General features: G+C 37.7%; 3 protein-coding genes across 4 annotated transcripts; 2 read left to right on the forward strand and 1 right to left on the reverse strand.

The window, feature by feature from the left end:
• Window positions 1-12507: 12507 nt before the first annotated feature.
• Window positions 12508-16768, forward strand: LOC106356215 (subtilisin-like protease SBT5.4). Its single transcript, XM_013796009.3, has 8 exons — window positions 12508-13548; window positions 13621-13733; window positions 13813-13910; window positions 14004-14168; window positions 14453-14549; window positions 14630-15167; window positions 15240-15334; window positions 15423-16768. The coding sequence occupies exons 1-8, from the start codon at window positions 13477-13479 to the stop codon at window positions 16534-16536; spliced, it is 2292 nt and encodes a 763-aa protein (XP_013651463.2). The 5' UTR covers window positions 12508-13476; the 3' UTR covers window positions 16537-16768.
• Window positions 16769-17679: 911 nt separating this feature from the next.
• Window positions 17680-19251, forward strand: LOC111202534 (methyl-CpG-binding domain-containing protein 7). 2 transcript variants are annotated; one of them, XM_022695369.2, is made up of 5 exons: window positions 17680-17952; window positions 18091-18222; window positions 18303-18449; window positions 18534-18644; window positions 18741-19251. In XM_022695369.2, the coding sequence occupies exons 1-5, from the start codon at window positions 17830-17832 to the stop codon at window positions 18813-18815; spliced, it is 588 nt and encodes a 195-aa protein (XP_022551090.2). In that variant the 5' UTR covers window positions 17680-17829; the 3' UTR covers window positions 18816-19251. The 2 variants fall into 2 exon arrangements, with proteins under 2 accessions (XP_022551090.2, XP_022551091.2); XM_022695370.2 differs by having other exon boundaries at window positions 17683-17952; window positions 18303-18395; window positions 18741-19249.
• A 2952-nt stretch (window positions 19252-22203) lies between these two features.
• On the reverse strand, window positions 22204-24679 carry LOC106357800 (protein SOSEKI 5). Its single transcript, XM_013797499.3, has 4 exons — window positions 24207-24679; window positions 23872-23941; window positions 22952-23791; window positions 22204-22673 (listed from the first exon to the last, which is right to left on the reverse strand). Exons 1-4 carry the CDS (start codon window positions 24439-24441, stop codon window positions 22559-22561), a joined length of 1260 nt encoding a protein of 419 aa, XP_013652953.2. The 5' UTR covers window positions 24442-24679; the 3' UTR covers window positions 22204-22558.
• Window positions 24680-25050: the final 371 nt, after the last annotated feature.

The following is a 25050-nucleotide window of genomic DNA, read 5'->3' on the forward strand; positions in this document are numbered from 1 at the left end:
TAGTCTTTCTATTATTCTATGACGGTGTAATTCCCTATATATAAAGCTCCTTATGTTTATGAATAATACAGAGACATAGATTATATTCTCTAGTTTTACAACACGTTATCAGCACGATAGAATCTAAATCTCTAAGCTATAACAAACTGCCTAAAACCCTAACCTTAATCGGCGAACATCCTTACCGGCGAACCATCCTAATCCCGATCGCGAAACCTTACATCCCGATCTTTGTTTGCAATCTGTTCCCGATCAGCTTCAGCTCAAGGCGTTCCTGATCCTAGCTCAGACGATCTCGGCTTGTTCAACCTCAGCTCGCAAACAAGACGATCTCAGACAGGTCGCGGACAGCTCGCGACCCGATCAGCACATTAGACAGTTCGCGTTCCCGATCTCAGCAATCAGACAACTCGCGACAATATCAGTTCGCGTTCCGATCAGTTCCAGCTCGCGGTTCATCTCTTTGGTGGTCTATTCAACCCTACTTGAGGTTAAGGTAATTCGAAACCTTATTAAAACCGTATTGAATTTGATCACATAGAAATCGATTGCTAGGATTGATAATCTCATTCTTGAATTTGGTTGTTTGAATTGATAAAACCGATTGAATGATTTTCAAATTGAAGTCTTATTGATTGTTTGATCGAAACCCTAATGTCTTGAAATTAAAATCGAATACTATCTTGTTTGATTGATTAAAACCGAATGCTTGAATTGAAATAGAAATCACTTGCTAGGTTAAATGATTTATGCATTCTCGTCTTGATAATCTGGCAAGTATTGATAGTTTTCATACATTCTCGAATGAACCCTAAATGATGCATTGCTCGACTGTTTGATTGCAATTACACATTGAACTCTTAGAAAACCGTTTGCTAAAATTGAAAACAAATGACCATTGTATTGATTGCATTGAAACCGTTTGCTAAGATTGTAGCCGTGCAGCTTGTTTGCATCATGCATGCATAATAGTACGAACTGATTGCATATAGAATCTGAATGCTAAGATCGAACATGTATGCATCATATACGAATGACCTATTTGCATCATATCTAGAATCTGGATTGCTTGAGCATATTGAATGTATTCGCTTGAACACTTTTAAATCTAAATTATGAAACATATGATTTCAGATGTCGAAAATCAACAACTTGAATTTTGCTGTCCTAAGTCTCTCTGGAGATAATTACTTGCAATGGGCACTTGATGCTAAGATCATCTTAAAATCCAAGGGACTCGGTGAATGTATCACTGAGGGCAATAATGCAAGTGAGAAAGATAGATACAGTGCGATATTAATTATACGCCATCATCTTATTGAGAGTCTCAAAGATCAGTATTTGACTATTGAGAATCCTCTAGACCTTTGGACAGAGTTGAAAACGAGATATGATCACCAGAGAACGGTGTTATTACCAAAGGCTATATATGATTGGAAGAATCTCAGAATCCAGGACTTCAAATCCGTGGACGAGTATAACTCGACCCTGTTTAAAATAGTTTCAAAATTGAAACTGTGTGGTGAGGATATAACGGATAAGGATATGCGTGAGAAAACTTTTTCCACCTTCCACACGAGCAATGTGTTGTTACAACAACAGTACCGTGAGAAGGGTTTCACAACTTATGCTAATCTGATCTCTTGTCTCTTGTTCGCTGAGCAGAGCAATGAACTGTTGATGAGAAACAGTGAATTGAGACCTCCTGGAACAAACCCATTACCTGAGGCACATGTCCATAGTGATAACCAACACAACCGTGGTCGTGGAAAATGGCATGGACGTGGTGGTCGAGACCGAAACTCGTTTGGTCGAGGCCAAGGCAACTCATATGGCCGTGGCTCCTATGGAGCCCGTGGACATGGCCGAGACCGTGGTACATCTTTCAAGCCATAAAACTTGACCAAATCCGTGTGCCATATATGTGGTATGGGTAATCATTGGGATAAGACATGTAGGACTCCCAAACATCTCGTTGACCTCTACCAAGAGAGTTTAAAAGTTAAGAATCCTGAAGCTTATATGACTTATCAAGATGGTGAAGATGATTTCAATCATGAACGAGACGATCTTATGGATTATGAAACTTCAGATTGTTTAAAAGAATGAAGTTGAATTTGACATCTATGTTTTCGTGTTCTTTGCTTTATGTTTTCTATGTTTTGATTGCTTTGAACTTATTTTATTAATGAATGAAAGTTTTTATATGAAGTCTCTAAAGTATCATTCCGGATATAGCCAGTCTCATAGAAGGCTACAGCCAGGCTAACATCCTGTTGCCTAAGGGTACGCATCTAGAGATATCTGATGCATTGTATTCACCCAACTCTAAGAGAAGCCTATTGAGCTTTAAAGACATTCGAATGAATGGCTTTCATATTGAGACTACGGGCGAAGGAAACAAAGAGTTCCTTCAAATCATAGAGATCGGCCAAAGCTATAAGAAAGTCCTAGAGTCTATATATGCGCTCTCTACTGGCCTTTTACTATGCTATGGTCGGAATGATAGAGACCAATGCTGGTGAGTTCACGTCCCAAGCGTTTAATGATTACTGTGTGTCCATGGGGGTAAGTGTGGAACACTCCGTGGCACATGTACATACACAGAATGGCTTGGCTGAATCATTCATAAAACGAATTCAACTGATAGCTGGACCATTGCTTATGAGGTCTAAGCTTCCAGCCACAGCTTGGGGACACACGGTCTTGCACGCGGCCGAACTGATTCGTATCAGACCGTCTAGTGAACATAAATATTCCCCATCACAATTGCTTACGGGTCATGAGCCAGACATATCCCATCTTAAGACATTTGGTTGTGCCGTCTATGTACCAATTGCTCCACCACAGAGAACAAAGATGGGACGTCAAAGGAGGATGGATATATATGTTGGATATGATTCTCCCACGATTATAAAATACCTTGAGCCAACTACGGGTGATTTATTTAAGGCCAGGTATGCAGATTGTCACTTTGATGAATCTGAACATCCAACATTAGGAGAGATAGCAGTAAACTGGTAAAAGAAATTACATAGATTCAAACATTCCTATCTTGGCAAGATCCTCGGACTCAGGAATGTGATTTAGAAGTCCAAAAGCTTATATATTTACAAAAGCTAGCTAATCAATTGCCAGATTTCTTTGCTGACCTGAAAAGAGTGACTAATTCATATATACCAGTTCCTAATGCACCAATTAGAATTGATGTTCAAGAGGGATACAATCAAGTTGCTACAGAGTCTAGACAACGTTTGAAACGTGGTAGACCAATAGGTTCCAAAGATAAGAACCCTCGGAAAAGTAAGAAAGGTGCAGAGAATGAAACTGAGGTTGTTGAAACCCTAGACACGACCGCGTCCATTCCTAAATCCCGAGACTTAACCACGACCGATCCCAAAACCCTAATAGCGATCGTGGCCGATCATGAATGCTTAGATGCGGCCGGCCCTGATGTATCTAATACTGATTCTTGGGACGCCAAGATTCAAGGTACTGAAGGTCCTGATAATAATGAGATCTCAATAAACTATGTCTTGTCTAGGATACAATGGAACAGAAAGAATGTCGACATTGATGATATATTTGCATACAAGGTAGCACTTGAACTTATGGATCTAAACGAGGATCAAGAACCCACGTCCATTTATGAGTGCACTCAACGATCAGATTGGATCAAATGGAAAGAAACTATAAACGTGGAGTTAAACTCTTTAAAGAAGAAATATGTCTTTGGACCAATAGTCCGGACACCATATGATGTTAAACCAGTCGGCTATAAGTGGGTCTTTGTGAGGAAAAGAAATGAACATGGCAAGGTCGTGAGATATAAAGCACGGCTTGTTGCAAAAAGATTCTCACAGAGACCAGGAATCGATTATGAAGAGACATGCTCCCCTGTGGTGGATGCTACTACTTTTAGATACCTGATTAGTCTGGATATAAGAGAGAAATTAGACTTGCGGTTAATGGATGTTGTAACTGCATACTTATATGGGACACTGGATAATGAGATTTATGTGAAAGTACCAGAGGGTATAGAGTTGAAAAACAAATCGAGTACTCGAGAACAACACTGTATAAAGTTGAATAAGTCACTTTATGGATTGAAACAATCATGCCGAATGTGGTACAATAGATTAAGTGAGTACCTAGAGAGAGAAGGATACAAGAATGATCCGATCAGCCCTTGTATCTTTACAAAGAAATTCGGCCAGGGCTTTGTGATTATAGCAGTGTATGTTGATGATTTAAATATCCTAGGAACCTCTGGAGAGATTTCCCAAACAATTGAATATCTTAAGAAAGAATTCAAGATGAAAGATCTTTAAAAAACAAAGTTTTGTTTGGGATTACAGCTTGAGTACATAAGAGATGGAATCCTTGTGCATCAAATGGCATATACAGAAAAGTACTCAAGATATTCAACATGGCCGAGTCTCACCCATTATCTAGCCCCATGGTCGTGAGGTCCCTCGGCCTGGACACTGATTCGTTCCGTCCTAAGATGGACGATAAAGATGTCCTTGGTCCCGAAGTGCTATATCTCAGTGCCATAGGAGCTTTGATGTATCTGGCTAGTCACACGACCATATATATGTTTTGCCGTGAATCTATTGTCTAGATTAAGCTCTTGTCCAACCCAAAGGCACTGGAACGGGATTAAACATGTTCTTCGTTACCAGCAAGGAACGAAAGACTTGAGTTTATTTATACTAACCAAAACAAAGAAGGTTTAGTTAATTTTGCTGATGCAGGTTATCTTTCGGATCCACACAATGCTCGATCAAAGACATGCTATGTTTTCACACATGGTGGAACGGCCATATCATGGCGTTTCATGAAGCAGACGATCGCGGCCACATCTTCAAACCATTCGGAGATCTTGGATGTACATGAGGCCAGCCGCGAGTTGTTCAGAACATTAGGAGTAATACGTGTTGTACTCTTTTTCTTTCACTATGGTTTTACCCCACTGGGTTTTCCTGGTAAAGTTTTAATGAGGCAATATCTAAAGCGTATTACAATTCCTGTATGGTTATGACATCCAAGAAGAAGTGTTATAAATCATATTGTGGATGTCCATAGCCGGCCCGGTTCATAATCGGCCCAATGCTAGAGAGAGAGAGAGAGAGAGAGTCGACCGTGAGGAGAGAGAGAGACAGAGAATCGGTATCTTGTATTTTCCTTATTAGATTATGATTTGTACTCTTTCCATATGTGTATTTCCTTTCTTTATTCTTTCCATTATTTTATGAATAATACAGAAACATAGATTTTATTCTCTAATTTTACAACAAAGATATACTTCTAAATTATTTTACGAGTTTTTAATATATTGAAACATAACGATTATAAACATATTTAGTTTTTTTTTTGCTAAATATTTGGGCTTGGTTTCTTGTAGTTTAGTTTTGTATACATGTCTCTTTTTCCATAGCAATTTTGTTTTTGGTTTAAACCATAGGAATTTCTTAAGATCTAATTTTAAAACGGAATACTTAAGCTGGAAAAGGCAATTCATTTTAGAATGTTCTTTCAAAACTGTCGTCAGCAATGACCATTGTGACACTCTCAGCAAAGGCGTGACTAGCTAGGCATGACGACAAAAATGCGTGAAACGTACGCGTTGGGCAGCTGCGTGTGGAGTGGGGGAGTAAGTGAGAGTAAATAACGAGAAGATATGTACGGAAACTTGATGGAAACGTGAGAAGCAAGCAGAAGAGATAAAAAAAAAAAGAAATAAGAGAGAGCGACTCTTCTTCTACCCAGAACATGATTATTGAAAGATTTTTAGGGTGGATTCTTAACAGAATATAAGAACATGTTTCTTAACTTTTAATTAAAAACAATAAGAACCGTCTCTTAAAACTCTTATTTAAGAACCGGTTCTTAGCGTTTTTAGTTAAAAATTAAGAGACGGGTTCTTATATTCGGCTAAGAACCTCACCCTAAGAACCTTCCAAAAATCTTGTTCTTAAACCATGATTAATCCGGGGTTCTTAAAATCCTTATCTAAGAACCGGTTCTTACCTTTTTTAGTTAAAAGTTAAGAATTTTTAACTTCCGCTAAAAATCTCATCTAAGAACTCCGGGTTAATCATGCTACCTTAAGATTCTTGTTTTCACACTATCTACCGACCCTTCTTCTAATTTTCACAGCCTCGGGGAGTCGATTATGAAACGGTTTATATGACTGGACAAGTCACAAGTTTATATGGTTGGTGGTTTATAGGATTACCAACAAACGTGTAAATGGATAAAAGTCATATATATGATATGACCGATTTGTTTTGTATTTGTTTCTTTAGTTTCGTTTTTTTGTTGACTATATCCATCAATTTTCGGTTTTGCTTCGTACGCCAGATCATACGAACAATGAACAATCAAAATAAAGTTTACACTTTTATGAAATTTTATTATTGTTTGTGGTTGTTCTCTACAAAATTATTTTTATCCTATTAGCAAAACTTTACCATGATCAACACTAGTTGCTTAATATTTGCATTGGGAAAATATTATTACATTCTCAAATTTAATTATTAGTATGATTTGTCAGACCTGAAAATGTGCGATTTCAAACCCAATACTAGTCTTAAACGGCCCCGTCGACTCTATTCCATATAACGCAACGGATTGATTCGTTTTCTCTTCTGTATTATTTCCAAGTATATATTATTATATCCTACTATATAAAAGGGACTAATTTAGAGCTCAATTAGAGGTGCCACATAGGATGAAATATTCTCGTCCAATCATACCTCCACGTCATTACGAATTTAACAACCCTAATAATAATAATAATACTAATCCTTTGGCCCAACACCAGCATAACCCAATAACGTTTAAACAAATCTTTGAAATCTGTTTTGATAACAAGATTGCCCTTCTTCTTTGGACTTCATGGATTCAAATTTATAATGTGTCTTAATAATCAATAAGACCATTGAATATAGATTAAAAATGTTTATATTTGAAATTATATACCGTGTAACACACATGTATCACAGCCACCGACGAAGCAAACAATTGTTTTTTAAAAGCACTATTATTAAAAAATATGTATGAACTTTACAATAAATAATACATATATGAACCGGAAAATCTATGGTGGTAAAAATCCCTATTTGTTTTACTAATTCAAGTCAATACTATTAAGTTAGGAACATGTCCAGTTAATAAAGGTTGTGTCCAATTTAAAGAAATATAATTACATTTAGAAACTACATTTATATTCTATATATTTTGTAACCCCTGCAAATATATATTTTTAAATTAGTCTAAAATATGCCAACAAATTTAACTCTTATCTAATGCATAAAAATATAAAGATGATGTTGTGAGATAAGAATGTACACACAAAATTTCAAATAAAAAAATTGACAAATTATATAATTTTTTTAAAAATATTTTATATAATAACTTAATAATATAAATCATAATCAAAATACTATTTGTATCACATTTTTATTAACCGAAAAAACTCGTGCTTTCGAAACGCGGATCAAAATGTAGACTAATATAGCTCCTAATATTTATTTAAAAATTAAATTTCTCAAAAAAAAAGATTAAAGACAGCTATCAAGTCTGTTTAAAAAATATAGTGGTTTGTTCTTGCACCAGAATCTTGGTTATTCAATTCAAAACCTATTATGTTGTTTTGTTACTTTTCTCCTTAAAACAGAGATAAAGAGTAATGAACAAAGACAAATTATGAACTCTTATTATCGGATTGTTTGTTTTTTTTTCTCTCGCTTCAATTTGATGACTATAACTAATTATTTCAATTCACACAAGACTTTCAAATTTTAAACGTATCACGTTAAATATAAAAATCTTCAACATATTATAATACTTAAATGTTCTTCTCGATAGACAATAATATCAGAAAGGCAAGTAGCACATCTTCTGCCACAATCACCGGCTGCACTGAAAGTTCAAAAAAATCTTTTGTCTCATCAATCCAAATCAACAAAATATACGAATAAATTCAGTAACATTGCATATTTGATACAAACCGGTTAACAACCTCAGCTCCACATAACATTCACATCATCTTCCACTCAGAAATTTGCAACGAGAAGAAAGGCGGAGACAACTATTACGTGTCAGTTACTCAATCAGTGGATTTCCACATTTCAAGATCTCTCTCTTTAGCTGACTCATTTTCTAATTCTTTCTTTCGTCAAAGGGTCGTTTTCCTCAACACGATGGTCAAATCAAACCACAATGATCCTCCACCTGCTGGAGGTAAATCAAAATTACAATTTTACTGTGCGTTTATAAACTTCTCGAACACATACGAACCCAATCACCCCTCTCTGGAATCCAAGAAATCATTTGTCCAAAATCCGGACATAACATCTTAACTATTAAATGCAAAATCAAGCGTAGAGATAGTTTGATTTGGTAGGTTATACTACGTAAGTAACACAATAAAACCTTAGTATTAAATTTTTGATCAATTTATCTGGTTTTTTAGTTCATAAGTTTTTTTCAAGGGGGCCTTTTTCAATGTAATTCATAAAATTTCCAATTAGTTTATTAATGGAAGATCTAAACACACTTTTAAAAGATTATTTCCAAATTCAAAACACCATAATGCTAAACAATATCTCAATTACGAAGTACTTTTTCATATTTTTAATTTTCAACACGTTAATTTAATTTTCATTACTACAGAAAACCACTATACACAACCAAAAACATCAACTCCCCTCTACTTTTACATCTCTATTGATTGACTTCCAACAACATTCGCATAAAAAAATGAACAATCAATCTTAAAAATCTCAATGTCATATATTCCTTCTTATAATTACTTTAAATCTATTTTAACAACAACCAGAAACAGCCACAACTATGGTCATACACAAATTTTAACTTCATCCAATATCCGCGCGTAGCGCGGACACGATCCTAGTAGTTTTAATAATTTTTAAAACATCGATAGCCAAGTCGAGAGGATAACAACACATTAATAGCGATCGGTTTCGGTTTCATATGTATTTAGTTCCAAATTTGTGAAATTATATTCTTTTAGTGTACTAATAATGTTATAGAAATCTATGTCTTGTCTTGCTTAAAAAAAAAGAAAGAAAAATCTATGTCTTGGTTACACATCTAACTCTATTAAAAGGAGAATAAGAAACCTTCCTAGTTATGTCACATAGGATCAGAAAATCAACCAATCAAATTTGTTTTTACTACCATGTCATCTGCGGCCGAGTCAACAAAGAAACCTTACGACTTACTCATCGACTTCGTCTCATCAAAACTAGCCTCATCTGCTCTCAATCAATGGTGTTCTTCAATACAATTTTAATGGATTCGTTTCGCCTCGCTCTCTTTCTCCTTCTTTATAAACCACCTTCTTTGTAAACCAGTTCGTATTTACTTGATGTGGCGGAGGAAGCTTGCGTTCTGATGTTAAAAGGTATGAGTCTTGACTCGAAGCGTGGTGGTAAGTGGTGTGGTTTGTGCATGAAGAGGAATCACAACGAGGAGGATTGTTATTACAACCCTAGAATGGGAGTTCGAGTGGATCAAGGCATGGTAAGTGCTTTCAATGTGGTGAACGAGGGCACTATGCGAGAGACTGCAAGAGAGAGAATCATCAAGAGGAGGAAGTTGAAGTTGAGTACTTGATGTTAGCGGATGAAGCATTAGGTAATGGCACTTACGGTGAGGATGTGTGGATGATATACCCCACTGGTACTACGAATCATATGAATCCATATGAGAAGTACTTTACCGCTTTGGACAGAACACATAAAACTAAGGTTGGATTGGCAGATGGAAAGTTTCTCAGGGTTGAAGGAAGAAGAGATGTGGAGATTATGATGAAGGATGGGAAGAAGAAGACGATTAAGAATGTGCTTTTCGTTCCTGGGTTGAACAGAAACGTGTTGAGTCTTAATCAGATGATAGCAAGAGGCTATTCAGCATTCACGCCACCAGGAAAGTGCACTTTTTTCGACCGGACTGGAGCAGTGTTTGGGGACCCTGTGCGGGATGAGAGAGGACCAGCTCTGCGTTTGCAGGTGATTGAAGGTAATCTCACCTCTTGATTATCAGAATTTTTCACTTTGGAAGTAGACGTAACTCTTAAGGTGGTGGACGTATGTATTGTTTTTTTTCTTTTGGTTTGGTGTTTTTTCAGTTCGTAATATAGATTTTCTTTCCTGCGTTTTTTGATTCCTGGCAGTGTTTTTAAAACCGGACCGACCCGATGGTTGGACCGGGTTCTACCATGAACCGGTTATATAGCCGGGTTGGTCTAGTAATTCGTTCGACCATGAACCGGCCAAATAGCCGGATTATATTTCAAAGTTATTAAACCAATAAAAACCACTAAAACTATCAAAAATCTATAAACCATCCATATAAACAAGAAACTAATTTATATTTATAATATTTTAGGTTTAAAATTGATTAATATTTTAACTATGCATCATGTTTACTAATATTACTTTTATATTTACATACTAAAAAAATATTAAACCATATTATTGAACCAGGTTTGACCCGGTCGAACCATATTGAACCGTGACCCAAAATATTTCCGGTTCAGCTTCCGGTCCGGTTTTAAAAACACTGGGCACAATTCATTTTCATCCTTACCATGATTCCTTCGTTATATCAGGGAATGCTTATAGCTTGAGACTGTATAACTTCTGGGTAATCTAATCCAAATTCTAACTATGTTAAGTTACTTCCTTCCATCTTTTATTGATAAATGAGTATCTATTTGAGATGCAGGTTCAATACATATGGTACACAGAGGGTATGATGCTTTGAAAGTAAGTTTGTAACTAATTGGATTATCATGAGAGCATCTAATATCCAAGGTGAGATTCTTTCTCATGTTACTTTTGCTTCTTCAATTTCTCATGCTGGACAATTTTATAAAAGTTGTCGCCTATCATGCATATTTTTTGAGCTGATAGCTGTCTGCTTTATCCGTTTTAATATTTTTCTTCCCCATATAATAAAATGATTTTTTAAAGATCTTTCAAATGTCAGGAAGGAGGAGGATCGTATGTTAGAGCAACGCTGTGTAAGATGATAACTTCAGCTCAGGAAACAAAGGTGCTGCTTCATCTGAGAAAGTTAATATCAGTGTCTTCCGGGTATATGTATGTATATCCTTTGCTTGACTACATAGTCTTTCTGAAAATCATTGTTTAGGATGTCTCTTTGGCTGCCGTAAACTCTAACATGTTAAATTTTCTCTCTATTTCTTTGCTTGCAAAACCCAATAAAAAAGCTTGGAAAGTACAACATTCGTTTGGTTTAATTGGTTAAAGATGGACACCATTGATAGTTGCTGGCTCATGGCACCGGAACTGGCTCGAGGAAATCTTGGACCCAACCACGGATCAGTCACAAGGCCATCCATTAAAAGTCCATTATCCTTTCATATGTCTTCCTATAATGAGCATTATGAAGATTGCTCTGTTAAGAAACATTTTACCTACTAGGCTAGTATGATCAAAGAAACTCTAAGATATGACATTTTTTGTTCATTTGTGGATTTCAGAGTATGCGGCTGGCGAGGAAATGATTGTCTAACTCCATGCCGTGACCCTTTCCCTGTCTGTTTGGGAAAAAATGCACCGTAGCTTCTGGTAATGTATCAATTCTTCACTATCGAACTAAACTAGAACACTGAATTGATTGTGTGTGTGACATAACAGGATGTGGTCACAAGTTCTGACCTAAGCACCATAAGCATAAGATCGTCAAAGACATCACAAGCCACACTAGGGTCATACCCTTGCCCTCTCGTTTTCTCGCTACGACATTGTGTCTTTCACCAAACTTCCAATACAACAACAAGACCAGCAACATCTTAAGAACAAGTATGCAGAATGCAGCAAAGGCTCTATACCACAAGTGGTTACTAAAAATAAATAGAATAAGCAGTCAACTGAAACTCCTTCAGAAGTTTCTTTTTCTTCTACTCTCTATGAAGTATAGGAGGATGTACCTGTTAAGAGTGGGCTATATGAGGTACCATCGTTCTCTGTAGTGTTTTAGATTTTTCATGTAAACTTAAACATGAACCTTTAGAGTCTTTATATCCAGTCTATGTTTCTGGACCAAGGAACCGGAATAGTACTGTTGGTGAACTTGCTGAGGGGGCATTGTTTCCCATGTACTGGAATGAAAATAATAAGTCTGTCCCTAGAGGTTGCATATTGTAACAAGGTTAGATGTACTTCACTAGAGTTTGTATCTACTTATGATCCAGATTTTACTAGAACTATAAGATTTTTTATTTTATTTTATATTTTTTACTGTTTTGAGTTTTTGGTTTAAAGATTCATAAAATAACCTGAGCTATGTTTTTTTTTGTTCCCTTCTCTCTCTCTTTTGTTATTGAGAATTCATTAAGTATGAACACTTATATATTGCTGATGATAGATAACACTAGACCAATTTCGTTTGGATTTTTTTTTTCACCTAAGACTGGCGCAAAAGGATCTTTAAACCATCTAGGCGTTTTGCATGTTCACGGTATAAGTTTGAGTTATGCGTAAAAAAATGTAATTTTCTGATAAAAGAAAGATTGCATAGATAATGGTAAAACTGTCTTAAGTTGTTAATGTATTTGATTTCATGCTCTCTTTACGGGGACGATGATACTTGGGAAGCTTGGCATAATTTCACATTTTTATAACAAGTAATTATTTACAAAATAATAAATACCAAAAAGTTTAATATTGAAAATAAATTATGCCTTCAAAACTTAAAGAATTGCTGAATCATTTTATTGGTTATCAAAATTTACAGATTTAAGTATTCAAAATTATTACACATTTATAAAATTATATGTTTATATGGAATAAAGGTTATTTACCTATACTTCAAAAAATAATTTAAAATCAACCAGACGATATATAATAAAATATATAATATACATAAGATGATAGAATTTTTTTATTTTATTAAATGTAGAGTATTTTAAATTTTAAGAAAGATTTAAACATGGTTACGAAAAGATTAATAGAGACATTTAATATGTTAACATAAATTAATGATATTTCAAACAAAAAAATATATCGAAACAAATAAATGATATAATATTAAAAAAAACTTAATTTTTTTAAAATTTAAGGTTTAATGTTTATAAACAAACAAACCGCGCTACGCGCGGTAAAATCTCTAGTAGTTATAAAGAAAATTGGCGGTGAATGTAACTCCAAAAGATGGGGAGAAAAAATAGAAAGAGAATAAGGAAGATCCTATTACTCTCTTTTCAGTTACATGAAAAAAAAAATGAAAAGGAGAGCCGACATTTTTTGCCAAAATCACTCAACTAATCGTTGATAGTAAGTTAAGATTGTGCGTGATTTTATCCATCTTCCAAATATAGACTGAGAGAAAAGAGAGAATTATGCAAAAAAAAAAAAATGTATATGAGAGTGTGTAATGAGAAGATAATTGAGTAACCTTTAGCCACAATACAAAATGTGCCTCCAAAGTTTAACTCTTCTCATCATGTTCACTCTCTTTTACTCACATGCGTTTGCTCTTAAGAAGGTCATCTCTTTCTCTATATTTACGTTGCTTTTACAAATATGAACATGTTTGATTGTTAAATTGTGTCTACAGTCCTATATAGTGTATTTGGGATCTCACGCCCATCCTTCTACTCTCCTCTCTCAAGCTCATCTAGATCGTGTTGCTCATTCACATCGCACTTTTCTCGCCTCTTTCTCGGGAAGGTATCATCCTAAAAAAGAAGGGTGTTTGATCCTTTATTTCTCAACATTGCATGAAACAAACTGCCTCTCAATATTGTAGCCATCAAAGTGCAGAAGAGGCCATCTTTTACTCATACAAAAGACATATCAATGGCTTCGCCGCTGTTCTTGACGACAAAGAAGCTTCAGAAATCGCCAGTAAGATCATCGATCCTAAGATTATGGATGCATTTCTCAGTCCCTTTGGTTTCACCAACCAAAAATATTAATAAGTTTTTTTTGTAAATGTAGAGCATCCAAATGTAGTATCTATATTCTTAAACAAAGGAAGGAAACTGCACACCACTCATTCATGGGATTTCATGCTTCTTGAGAAACATGGAGTCGTTCACAAGTCTTCTCTGTGGAAGAAAGCAAGGTTTGGAGAAGACACAATCATCGCTAATCTTGACACAGGTAAACTCCCAAAGATAAGTGTGTGATTTGCTCACAAGTCGAAGTCTATATATTACAATCATGCTTCATAATAATTATATGTATATTATAACCGTCAAGACCATCTCAAAAGTTCTATGGTTTCCATCAGACTTTTAACAAACTCTATGGCTATATCGGTTACAGTTATTCTAATGCATCATATTAGTTTAAAAAAACAGTCGCAAAATATTTGGTGTAGTGGACATTTTACTATGTTGTTCTTTATAAATTTTGGAAGATTTAAAATATGTATATTTATGAAGGTGTGTGGCCTGAGTCAAAAAGCTTCAGCGATGAAGGGTATGGAGATGTTCCAGCTAGGTGGAAAGGCAGTTGCCACGGTGATGTTCCTTGCAACAGGTTCACATCATCTCTCTAACTATCAACAACTTTTATAAAAAAAAATTTGATTATTGTTTGATTCAATCCCATTTAACCAGGAAGCTCATTGGAGCAAAATACTTCAACAAAGGCTACTTAGCGTACGCAAAATTCCCCTCCAACTCTACCTTTGAAACTCCTCGTGACCTCGACGGTCACGGCACCCATACTCTCTCCACAGCGGGAGGAAACTTTGTCCCCGGAGCCAATGTCTTTGGACTTGGCAACGGTACAGCTAGTGGCGGTTCTCCTAAGGCGAGAGTCGCCTCTTACAAAGTGTGTTGGCCGCCTTTTAAAGGTGCCGAGTGCTTTGACGCCGATATCTTGGCAGCGATTGATGCAGCTATCGGTGACGGTGTGGATGTTATATCGGCTTCAGTGGGCGGGGATGCAGGAGATTATATGAATGATGGCATGTCCATTGGTTCCTTCATAGCAGTCAAGAACGGTGTGACGGTTGTGTGTTCTGCTGGTAACTCGGGGCCTAAACCTGGAACGGTCTCTAACGTTGCACCGTGGATTATTACCGTCGGAGCTAGCTCCATGGATCGGGAGTTTCAAGCATTTGTAGAGCTCAGCAACGGCTCACGCTTCGAGGTTTTGATCTTAACCTAATAATAGTCCAATATTTATTTATTCCTTGTGCTACAAGTATTGGTTTGAACGCAGGGAACAAGCCTCTCTACGCCTTTGCCTGAAAACAAGATGTACGATCTGATCAGTGCCGCTGACGGTAAAGCAGCCAATGCATCAGCGTTACAAGCGTAAGTAAAAGCTATGTCCATTTTTTCGTAATGCATGTAATAAACTAATAACATAAGTACGTATTAACCAGTGTTTGAATATATATAGATTGTTATGCAAGAAAGATAGCCTCGACCCGGAGAAAGTAAAAGGCAAGATCGTCGTGTGTCTAAGAGGAGACAACGCACGTGTGGACAAGGGACACCAAGCAGCCATTGCCGGTGCTGTAGGAATGATACTATGCAACGACAAGGCGAGCGGAAACGAGATCATCTCCGACGCTCATGTCCTTCCCGCTTCTCAGATTGATTACAAAGATGGTGAAGCTGTGTTTTCATACCTAAACTCCACAAAAGACCCCAAAGGCTACATAACTGCACCCAACACTAAACTCAATACAAAGCCAGCTCCTTTCATGGCTTCATTCTCTTCCAGAGGTCCCAACACAATCACACCAGGAATCCTCAAGCCTGACATCACTGCACCCGGTGTCAACGTTGTAGCCGCTTACACGGAAGCCACAGGCCCTACAGACATAGAATCCGACAACCGTAGAACTCCTTTCAACGTCGAATCGGGAACGTCCATGTCTTGTCCTCACATCTCCGGCATCGTCGGTCTCTTGAAGACTCTCCGCCCTCAATGGAGCCCCGCCGCGATCCGTTCCGCCATCATGACTACTTCAAGAACTAGAGATAACACTCGAAAGCCGATGGTTGATGCAACGTTCCACAAAGCAACTCCTTTTGGGTATGGCGCAGGCCATGTTCAGCCCAATAAAGCTTCCCACCCAGGCCTTGTCTACGATCTCAACACTGGAGACTACTTAGACTTCCTCTGCGCCATTGGTTACGAGAACAAGTTAGTTCAACTCTTTGCCGATGATCCGCTATACACGTGTCGCCAAGGAGCTAATCTTTTGGACTTCAACTACCCTTCCATCACTGTCCCTAAACTCACGGACTCTGTCACAATCACTCGTAAGCTCACGAACGTTGGACCTCCTTCCACGTACAGATCCTATTTCCGAGCGCCTCTTGGAGTTGAAGTCTCCGTAGAGCCGAAGCTGCTCACGTTCAGCAATGTTGGTGAGGAGAAGATGTTTCAGATGACTCTCGGGGCCACGTCAGAGAAGGCTTTAGGGTACGTCTTTGGAGAGCTGACGTGGACTGATTCAAGACACTACGTCAGGACTCCCATTGTCGTCCAGCTTTCAAGCTAGTTTCTAGCTACTTTATTCATCACTCTACTTTTTATCTTTTGGCGTTTATTTTTATATCGAACATTCTATTAGTTTTGGATAATATTTAAATTTTGAGCTAAGTTTGGCAGCTTAATGTTTAAAAAGCCAATTCGACATGCATAATCTAATCTTTTCTAGGATAATATTGTAGTTTCACATAGTTTTATGCGATAATATTTTGCCAAGTACGTGGGCTCAAGACCAACCAATTAGGATCTTCTTTTATTGTTTTTTAAAACTTTCCAATTTTAATTTTTTTTAACTATAGAAGCACTAGATGCAATGTAACAATGTCTTTTGAATTTTTTCTTTGAGCAACCAATGTCTTTTGAATATAATTTTACAGTGTGCCTGGTTTCTTGACCCGCTAAAACGGCAGCGATCGTCGTCTCGTGGCAGCAAAGGCAGTGTTGAAACGGTAAGTCAAAACTGAGATTTTTCTGATTGCTGATTGTTTTTGAAGCAAAAATGTGAAACCTTTTTGAAAATTTGGTCTCAAGAAGAACAAAGTCGTGATATTTAGTGCAATTGGAATTGATATGGAGATATGATCAGCACTAATCATGTCTTATGTGCAATGGAAATGTATAATTGGGACCAAACCTTTTGTGTCACATTTTTCTTTGTTATTGCTTGGAAGACATATCTTGCAGGTACTTTATCGAGCTAGGGACTGAATAAACCGGTTTTGCCAGACCAATTTGTTCATATTTCGGTCATGTTTAGTCGGTGTGTACCGGGTTTTGGGTATGTATATTAGTACTTAATTACTGCTCACATTATATATTTGTGTGTCTGTTGTAACTTATAAGGAATTATTGTTTGTTTTTTTTCTTTTGAACACAAAGAAGTTATTAGGGCAGTTATGGTTATAAAAATATAATCACGAAAGTAATGATGTAATTGTACTCTTGTCTACGTGATAAAAATCGCTCATCTTACAAATGCTATAGACTATAGTAATGGGATAATACTAATATTTAATTTCTCACAATATTTTGTGCAAACTTTTTATTTTGACAAGTGTTAATGTGACTGAACGAAATGTTATTATTTAATTTCTCCTAATGTTTATGTTGACATAATATTTTGACAAGTGTTAATTTGAGCGAGCGAGACAAATGGATTGTGCTTTATGCGGGTCCCAGTGACAAAAGGGGTACGAGACGTACTACATAAAGTGCGCGTGTGTGTGTGTGTATTGGCTAAGCTTGACCCATTACTAAACCTCACTCGGGTTACTGGATTAATTACACCCGGCAACCAAAAGAGATGCAGACGAGACTTCCAGAGGACCTTGTCCCTCTCGTCAAGTTTCCGCCGCGCCACCGTCGCGAACCCCAGCTGTATATCGTGGACCCCACTTCGTCTCGCAGGAAAGGCAGTGTCGATACCATAAGTGACCCAGATCTTGTTTCTTAATCTTCGCATATAAATGAAATGAAAGACAGATCTTTGAGAGTTATCTTGTGAAGGAAAAATCTCATCTTTCCTTTTTTTTTTTTTTTTTTGGGTGTGTGTGTGTGTAATTAGGGCTTTAACGAGCCAGGGACTGGTAGAGAGATTTCATCTCTCGTATCTGTTCAAAGACGTTTGGTTGGAGAAGTAGACGACAGACGCTTGTCTCGAAGTCCAAAGTTTTATGAGAAACGCAGAACCGAACAGGTTTCTAAATCTAGATTTGATATTTGCACAAGCATATGTGGGGTCTTGTATCTCAAATCACTGTGTTTTGGATTTTGCAGGGTAATCGCGTTGCTTCCAAGGATTTCCGTTTGCCTAGAGGATGGACCGTTAAAGAGGTTCCGAGGAGAAACTCCCCTCGTAGTATTGATAAGGTGCTTATGACAGACAAAAGGAATCAGCAAGTTTCATACTGTTGGCTACTTAGTGTAAGAAGGATTGAGCAGGATAGTGTCTAATTAGACTGTTGAACAAAGAAGAGTTTACTGACCATTTGTTTTGGTTCGTTGCAGTATTATACAGAGCAAGAAACGGGAAAACGGTTCCGGTCCCTTGTTTCCGCTGAGAGGTACTTGAACTCTGTCGGGAACGGTACAGTTGTGTCGGTTTTGCACTCTGTTCCGGTAAGTTTCTAAGCTTTTGTCATCATTTAGAAGGGTATAAGATTTAACAGCAATGTACCGTTTTGACGTTGGTTTTCTTCTTCAACACCTTTTCAGCTTTTGGCGATTTGTAATGGTACTGGATTTGAGCCGGTGGTTATCGACCCAAACCCACCAGAGAAAGTTAAATAGCTACTTACCGGTCCGGAGGGAGACATGTTTGGTGCCCATGTCAGCGGCTCGGGATGTGTCTAGCTCTGTTAAACAGACCTGGTCTGAGACGTTTGTCTCATTGATCCAAGACCGCTATTAACCAAAATCATAGGTTGTGCGTGGCGTTTTTGTGGCCGGTTTGATCACTTTTGGTATTACTGTTAACAAAATTTCCCGGTCGGTAGTCTCTCCAAGTTGCCATGTTTCGGTCTGGTTTATAACTGACCGACGACCTGAATCATTGGTTTTGCCAGATTTTCTATGTCAATAGTCGAATTTCGGGTAATATCGGTTAGATCTCTATGTTTTCAATGTTGAAATGCTTACAAGTCTCCAAATCTTGAAAAGTGTATTTAAAACGGAGTTACACGTTATTTTTTCGCGAATTCTTGTATCTGTTAATCAATTTTTACTCATTAGATAAAATCGCCAAATATAAAATGTGAAGAACCATACAGACATTTCTTAGCCTGAATATACTTCTAAATGAAAACCAATATTTTGGTACGGATAGACCCACACGTGAAACCTTGATGGGTTTTTTTTTTTTTTTTTGTCGGCTATCCATGTGAGTTAGATCAAGTGGTGGCAGACGAACCGATTCTCCGAGTAGCATCTCCGTCTGTCCGGGTCTGATCTATATGGGAAAAATATATCTTCTACTTCTTGCTTCTTTCGCTAGCGTGTCCGCTCGACCATTCCTACTCCGAGGAATATGAGACAGACTCACATCCTCGAAATCTTCATGTAGTCTTTGGAACATCTCGATCTCTCTCGCAAAGGTTGGCCACTCCACCGGGTTCATAGTCATATCCACAAGGTCCGAACAATCCGTCTCGAACCGTATCGAAGGTATCCTCATGACTCTCATACATGAGATTGCCCAAAGTAAACCTTTCATCTCAGCATGCAAAGCTGAGAGGCTTCTGTTACACGCCCGTAATCCGAAATGTTAAGAGCCCAACTGATCCTTAAGACTCCACCCTAAGCCACTAACGCTGCCATTATTGATCCATGATGCATCAATTTGACATGTAGGGATTCGGGATATCCAAGGGGGCACTATCTCTCTCTCTAAAATAGAGGGGTCGTCATGATCCTCATTTACTTCCTCCTTTTCATTAGCCTTCCTCCAACATTCCGCCTCAAGGGACGCATGTTGGATAGTATCCATCGGGGATACGACTTTCCCATTAAAGAGTTTGTCGTTCCTCGCCTTCCAAATGTACCAACATATCCATGGGAAGGTATCGAATTGTGGCCTCAGTGGAGCCACCTCTTTTCTCTTCCAAAACAGAAAGTTCATGTTTTGGTATATAGATGTACTCGGGAAGTAACCCGGAAAGGACGGATAGTCCGATAAAGCCCAAATCTGAAGGGCAGGGGGCATTCAAAAAGAAGATGATTTATCGACTTCACTGGGTCAACACATCTAGGACAACTTCTATTGGCGCCCAGGTGTCTATACGCTAGCCTTTCTGCCGTCGCCACACAGCCCGATATTGCTTGCCACAAAAAATGTTTCATCTTGGTCGGGGTCTTTAGCTTCCATACATGGCTCTGAAGGCTCGTAATACTCGGTTCTATGGCCCCTTCATATGTGAGGCTCTGCTTGGTTGCTTGGAAAAGATCGTAACCGGTGTGAAACCTTGATGGGTTAAACTTAAACGAACTGTAACATTGAAATTTACAGGACTTTTCCTAGTCTTGCAGTAGATCGTTATTACCAACAGGCAAAGCTAGTAGCTCTCAAGTTTGGTATCTTAGATTGAGAGGGTTTGTTATTCGATGTGAGCTATAATTATTAGCTCTCGTAACCGGTTTGTGCAGTAAATTGGGGGGGGGGGAATGTAACTGTAAGCATAAATAAATAATAGAGCCGTGAAGTACACGCAATGACAGCTCTTTTAACCAAAATATGAATTCACTCCAGTGAAGTCAGTTACCTACTGCAAGATCTTATATATGTAATTGTATGGTCTCTATCTAATCTTGAATGTACAGCAACAAGTCTGACTCTTTACCCGACTAAGATTATGCACAGCTTTTTTATTGTTGTTGTGCAAAAGATTATTTAGTTTATTTAAAGTTACTCCAAAGTTTTCTTTCAATTTATAGCTGAAAAACTACAAACAGTATATGAATTGATGTGTATTTAGCAAATGATCATGTCTACAATGGGTGTCTAATTCGAGAGAGAAAAAAGATTGATCCATATCTTATACAGCAATATACTGTATACATTTTTGGTCAAGGACCTTAGGATCTAACCAACATTCTTTTTTGAATGAATGTTAAATTGTATTCATCAAAAAACATTATGGACATTAAGTGCTACGATGGTGTTTATAATGTGGGATAAGGTGTAGACTAAAAGAAAAGGAAACAAATTAGCTAATCTTGTCTCCTCTGTAGCCAAACCAAATTCTCAAGCCTTCATCATACTTGCGATCCTCTGTCTTCGAATGGTAGAAAGTCAGTTCCTGACTGTTTTGACTATGGTTTTTGTGAGCTGAGCTGCATCGAGGGTAATGGGTTCTCTCCATGCCTTCTACGATTCCTTTCCCTCCATATCATGTGGGTGGTTGTTTGAAATGTGTACCTCATGCATGAGGAATAGCCGAACTCGCTCTTGATGGTGATCCATCAAAAGTGTAGGAATCTAACCCAATATTAGTTACTAATACATGAGTTAGAATATGTTAATAACGAATAACTCTATATTTCATGTCATTTTCGACAGGAAACTGGAAAAAGTGTAAATCTTGACACTAAAGACCAAAGAAGCTAACCCAAACAAGTCATCTGTTTCTATCCTTTATGTTATTTAATCACTAATTATAGTTGTCGTTGTTTCACTATTTGATAGCATGGTTCATGTCGTAAGTATAATGGATGTCCACTCTAGTAAATGCTATTGTGGGGTTAATGTATCTCTTTCTTTGACATAGAAATTTACTATGATATAAATGAAAGAAGACTTTGAAAAGCAGTGCTACTGAAGACTTCTAGATATAGGTAAATGGAAACTTCTAAGTTTTCAAAGTCAAAAGACAACATTGTTGGTTATTGAAATTTCTATTGGTATGATTATTAAAATATTTATACATGCTACAATTTGAAATCGGAGTTGACGCCAAAAGGGTACGAATAAGCTAAAATTAAAAGTCACAGATACTTTTTCTGAATTATAAATTTGTAACCTCAAGGCACCACCCCAACCCAACATTGACTCTTTGCTGTTTTATAATCTCAAGGACAAATATCACTTTACCACATTTCAATGGCACTTATTCCATATACTATTATGATTTCGAGGTAATTTCCAGTAACAAATATTTGACTCCCCTAACAAATCACGCCAAACTAGTCAATTTGTAAATTTATAAGTATATGCTAAACTGTAAAAAATATTACATTCAAACAGAGTTGTCAATTGAATGAATCTAACTGAAAGTTATAAGCGAGATTAATAATACACCTAGGTAAAATAAAACGAGTCTGAAATTAACCTCAACGTACACCTAGGCTCAAACTACAAGATTTTTATATGTACCCATCATGTTTACTCTTTAACTTTTTGAGCACCCACTGGGGTTTTTAGTAGTTACCTACACATATTACAATGCTTACAACTCATCATTCCCTATTCTTCTTTTCTTTGTTATTAAACCCACACAATAAGCTTGTTTGACTCCAGCCGTTTCATTGCAGATTTTTTGTTACTGATGCACACCATTGTTCCTTAGAGCCACCGACTTTGGTTTCCTCGGAATACACTTTGCTCGAACCGCCTCTTCTTCATCCTTTTCAGTAGTTGGTCCCATTCTTGAACTCCTAATACATAATGAAATATTGGACTATTATTATAACATTCCAAAATATCTCATATTTGTGTTGAAAAGAAATCTACTATGAAGACATGTTTGAAAGACACACCAAAACGTACTTCTCTACTTTTTACCATTTTGAGCTCTTAATCAACCCACGCCATAACCAATTATTGGCATGTACAGGAAGTAAATATAACAAAAACGAAGCAGACTACGCGCCGATTCATATAAAGCCAAGCAAACTGCTGGACGTTTTCAAATCCATTAATTTGTTTTTTTTACCTGTCAGCATTGTAAGAAGAAGATCTTTGCAAAGCAGGAACAAGCTCCTTCTTGGTCTCAATCAAACTGCCGCTAAAATACTCTTTATCTTCCAGTTTTACCCTTCCAAAACTCTCTAACTCCTTCTCTGCCCTCTCCAGACCGTTATCCCCTGCTCCTCGCGTTACCGTGCACCCGCTACGCCCAGTCAACGACAGCCCATGATCTTTCAACAAAACAGGCCCACATTCCTTAAACGACATCGTACCGCACGAGATCAGCTGCATCAACACAGCCGAAGCTCTCATCCTCCCGCTCGATAAGCTCTCGACCGTCCGATGTTCGCTGGCGCTCTCGTTTTGACGCAATATCAGCCGTCCATCTGCTTTGATCAGATTCTCCAAAGTCTCGGGGCTCGAATCCGACGGCGGAGGAGAAATCTCGTCTCTGCTCAGCTCAATGCTCTGATTCTCGAAACTCGCCGGACTTTCCACCTCCTCCTCTTTCGCCGGCTTTCTCCGCCGCCTTCGATCCTCCGTCTGCGTGGAAGCGTCCGCGGCGACTCTGCGAGTCGACTCGGCGCTAGACTCGGTTGCTTTGTAGACCTTGTACTCGCTGAGATCGATAGAGCTCCACGACTGGTTGCGCCGGCGACTCACCGGCGAGACGGAGTTGGAGTTTTTCTCTGGTTTTAGAGAGCTCGTATCTCTAAACGACGTGGTTCCGAGGAGGCTCCTGGGGTTAGAGAGGAGACAAGAATCAAGAACCTCAGAGCCTTTGAGTACATACTCTTGACCTTGAACGGGGAAGATGAAGTCGTCCTCCGATAAGTCGTGCCAGACGAATCCATTTTTGTAGCTCCTGAAGTTCAGACGATCGGACGGTTAGTTTTTAAAAGGCAGATGGATAAATAGAATCGACGGTGGAGGAGAAACGGTTACCTTTTGGAAGACCAAGAATAGAGACTTGCCATGCCTTTCCCTCTAAGATCATTCAAACGGTTTATCACATCTGAAAAGAGTTGGAATAACATTAGAAGTTCTAAACTTTTTCTTAGAAAGTGAGAGTTTTTGAAGATACAATTTGAAAAGTTGCCACCTTTATCACCACTGTTTTGTTCCAGTAATAGTAATAAAGAGTAAACAGCCAAAGAGAAAAGAGAGTTTCAAAACCTTTTGAACTCAAAAAGCAACTTTTTTTTTTTTGAAAAGCATGTCTTTTTCAGTTGCGGATCAAGGAAAGATTTGAGAAAAATTCAAAAGGGTTTAGTTATTACCTTTGAGATAGAGACCATCGGTGGAAGAAAGAGTGACTTCAATGAAATGAGGATGGTCGAGCTGACCATTGCGGCAGAGATAATAGACGACGGGAACTTTCCGGTTAAGAGTCGGTTTGTGAGGAGGCTCAGTCCAGATCCGGTTCCGGTCAGGACTGGGGTCTTGTTGGTCTCTAGATCTCCTGGGGACCAAGTAGTTGCTATCTGGTGTTGCTCTGAACGCTCTTGAACTCATTCTTTTGTGTTCTTTGTTTGTTGGCAGTGATGGAATGAAAACAGAGGAAGAAACACGAAGTGAGAGTTATTGTGGAAGAGTTATGAGGGAAGTGATGATGTTGATGGAAAGACAAAAATCTTTTGTTTATGAGTTTGGATTTATAGAAAGTAAAATGAAGAAGAGTGATAAGAGAGGAGAGAGGGGAGTTTTTTGAAAAATGGGATGCGAGAGACAAATGACTACACAACAAATAAAACTTTGGTCTCAATCTCTCTCTTCTGGTTACTCTGATATCAGCTCTTACTTTACGCCAGTAGAAAAGCATTTTCTAAAGTCAATGTCATTTAAATTCCTGTCATACCTAATTCTATTATTTTGGGAGTTTTTTAGGGGAGTATTTTTCAAATTTGAAATTTTGTATAAGGGTTTGGTAGAGATTTTGAATAAGTAATTAATCATTTCATTGTTCGACTAAATGTTTGTATTTTGAACTAGGGTAATTAATTAAATCTCTAATAGAATAACATTAGGTTTTGAAGGCTACCCGAAAAGAAACATCAGATTTTTGAAGAATTTTCAAAATTTCAGCTTTTTCAAATTAGAAGAACACTAAGTTTCAGTTTAATG

This window comes from Brassica napus, chromosome C2 (genome assembly GCF_020379485.1).
Source record: "Brassica napus cultivar Da-Ae chromosome C2, Da-Ae, whole genome shotgun sequence".
Lineage (NCBI taxonomy): Eukaryota > Viridiplantae > Streptophyta > Magnoliopsida > Brassicales > Brassicaceae > Brassica > Brassica napus.

Coding starts and splice junctions, on each gene's coding strand:
- LOC106356215 (XM_013796009.3), top strand. CDS start 13,477: ATGTGCCTCCAAAGTTTAACTCTTCTCATCATGTTCACTCTCTTTTAC. Junction 13,549..13,620: donor ATGCGTTTGCTCTTAAGAAG/GTCATCTCTTTC, acceptor TTGTGTCTACAG/TCCTATATAGTGTATTTGGG. Junction 13,911..14,003: donor AGAAGCTTCAGAAATCGCCA/GTAAGATCATCG, acceptor TTGTAAATGTAG/AGCATCCAAATGTAGTATCT.
- LOC111202534 (XM_022695369.2), top strand. CDS start 17,830: ATGCAGACGAGACTTCCAGAGGACCTTGTCCCTCTCGTCAAGTTTCCG. Junction 18,450..18,533: donor CATACTGTTGGCTACTTAGT/GTAAGAAGGATT, acceptor GGTTCGTTGCAG/TATTATACAGAGCAAGAAAC. Junction 18,645..18,740: donor CGGTTTTGCACTCTGTTCCG/GTAAGTTTCTAA, acceptor ACACCTTTTCAG/CTTTTGGCGATTTGTAATGG.
- LOC106357800 (XM_013797499.3), bottom strand. CDS start 24,441: ATGAGTTCAAGAGCGTTCAGAGCAACACCAGATAGCAACTACTTGGTC. Junction 23,942..24,206: donor CGATGGTCTCTATCTCAAAG/GTAATAACTAAA, acceptor AACTCTTTTCAG/ATGTGATAAACCGTTTGAAT. Junction 22,674..22,951: donor TCTTCTTACAATGCTGACAG/GTAAAAAAAACA, acceptor ATTATGTATTAG/GAGTTCAAGAATGGGACCAA.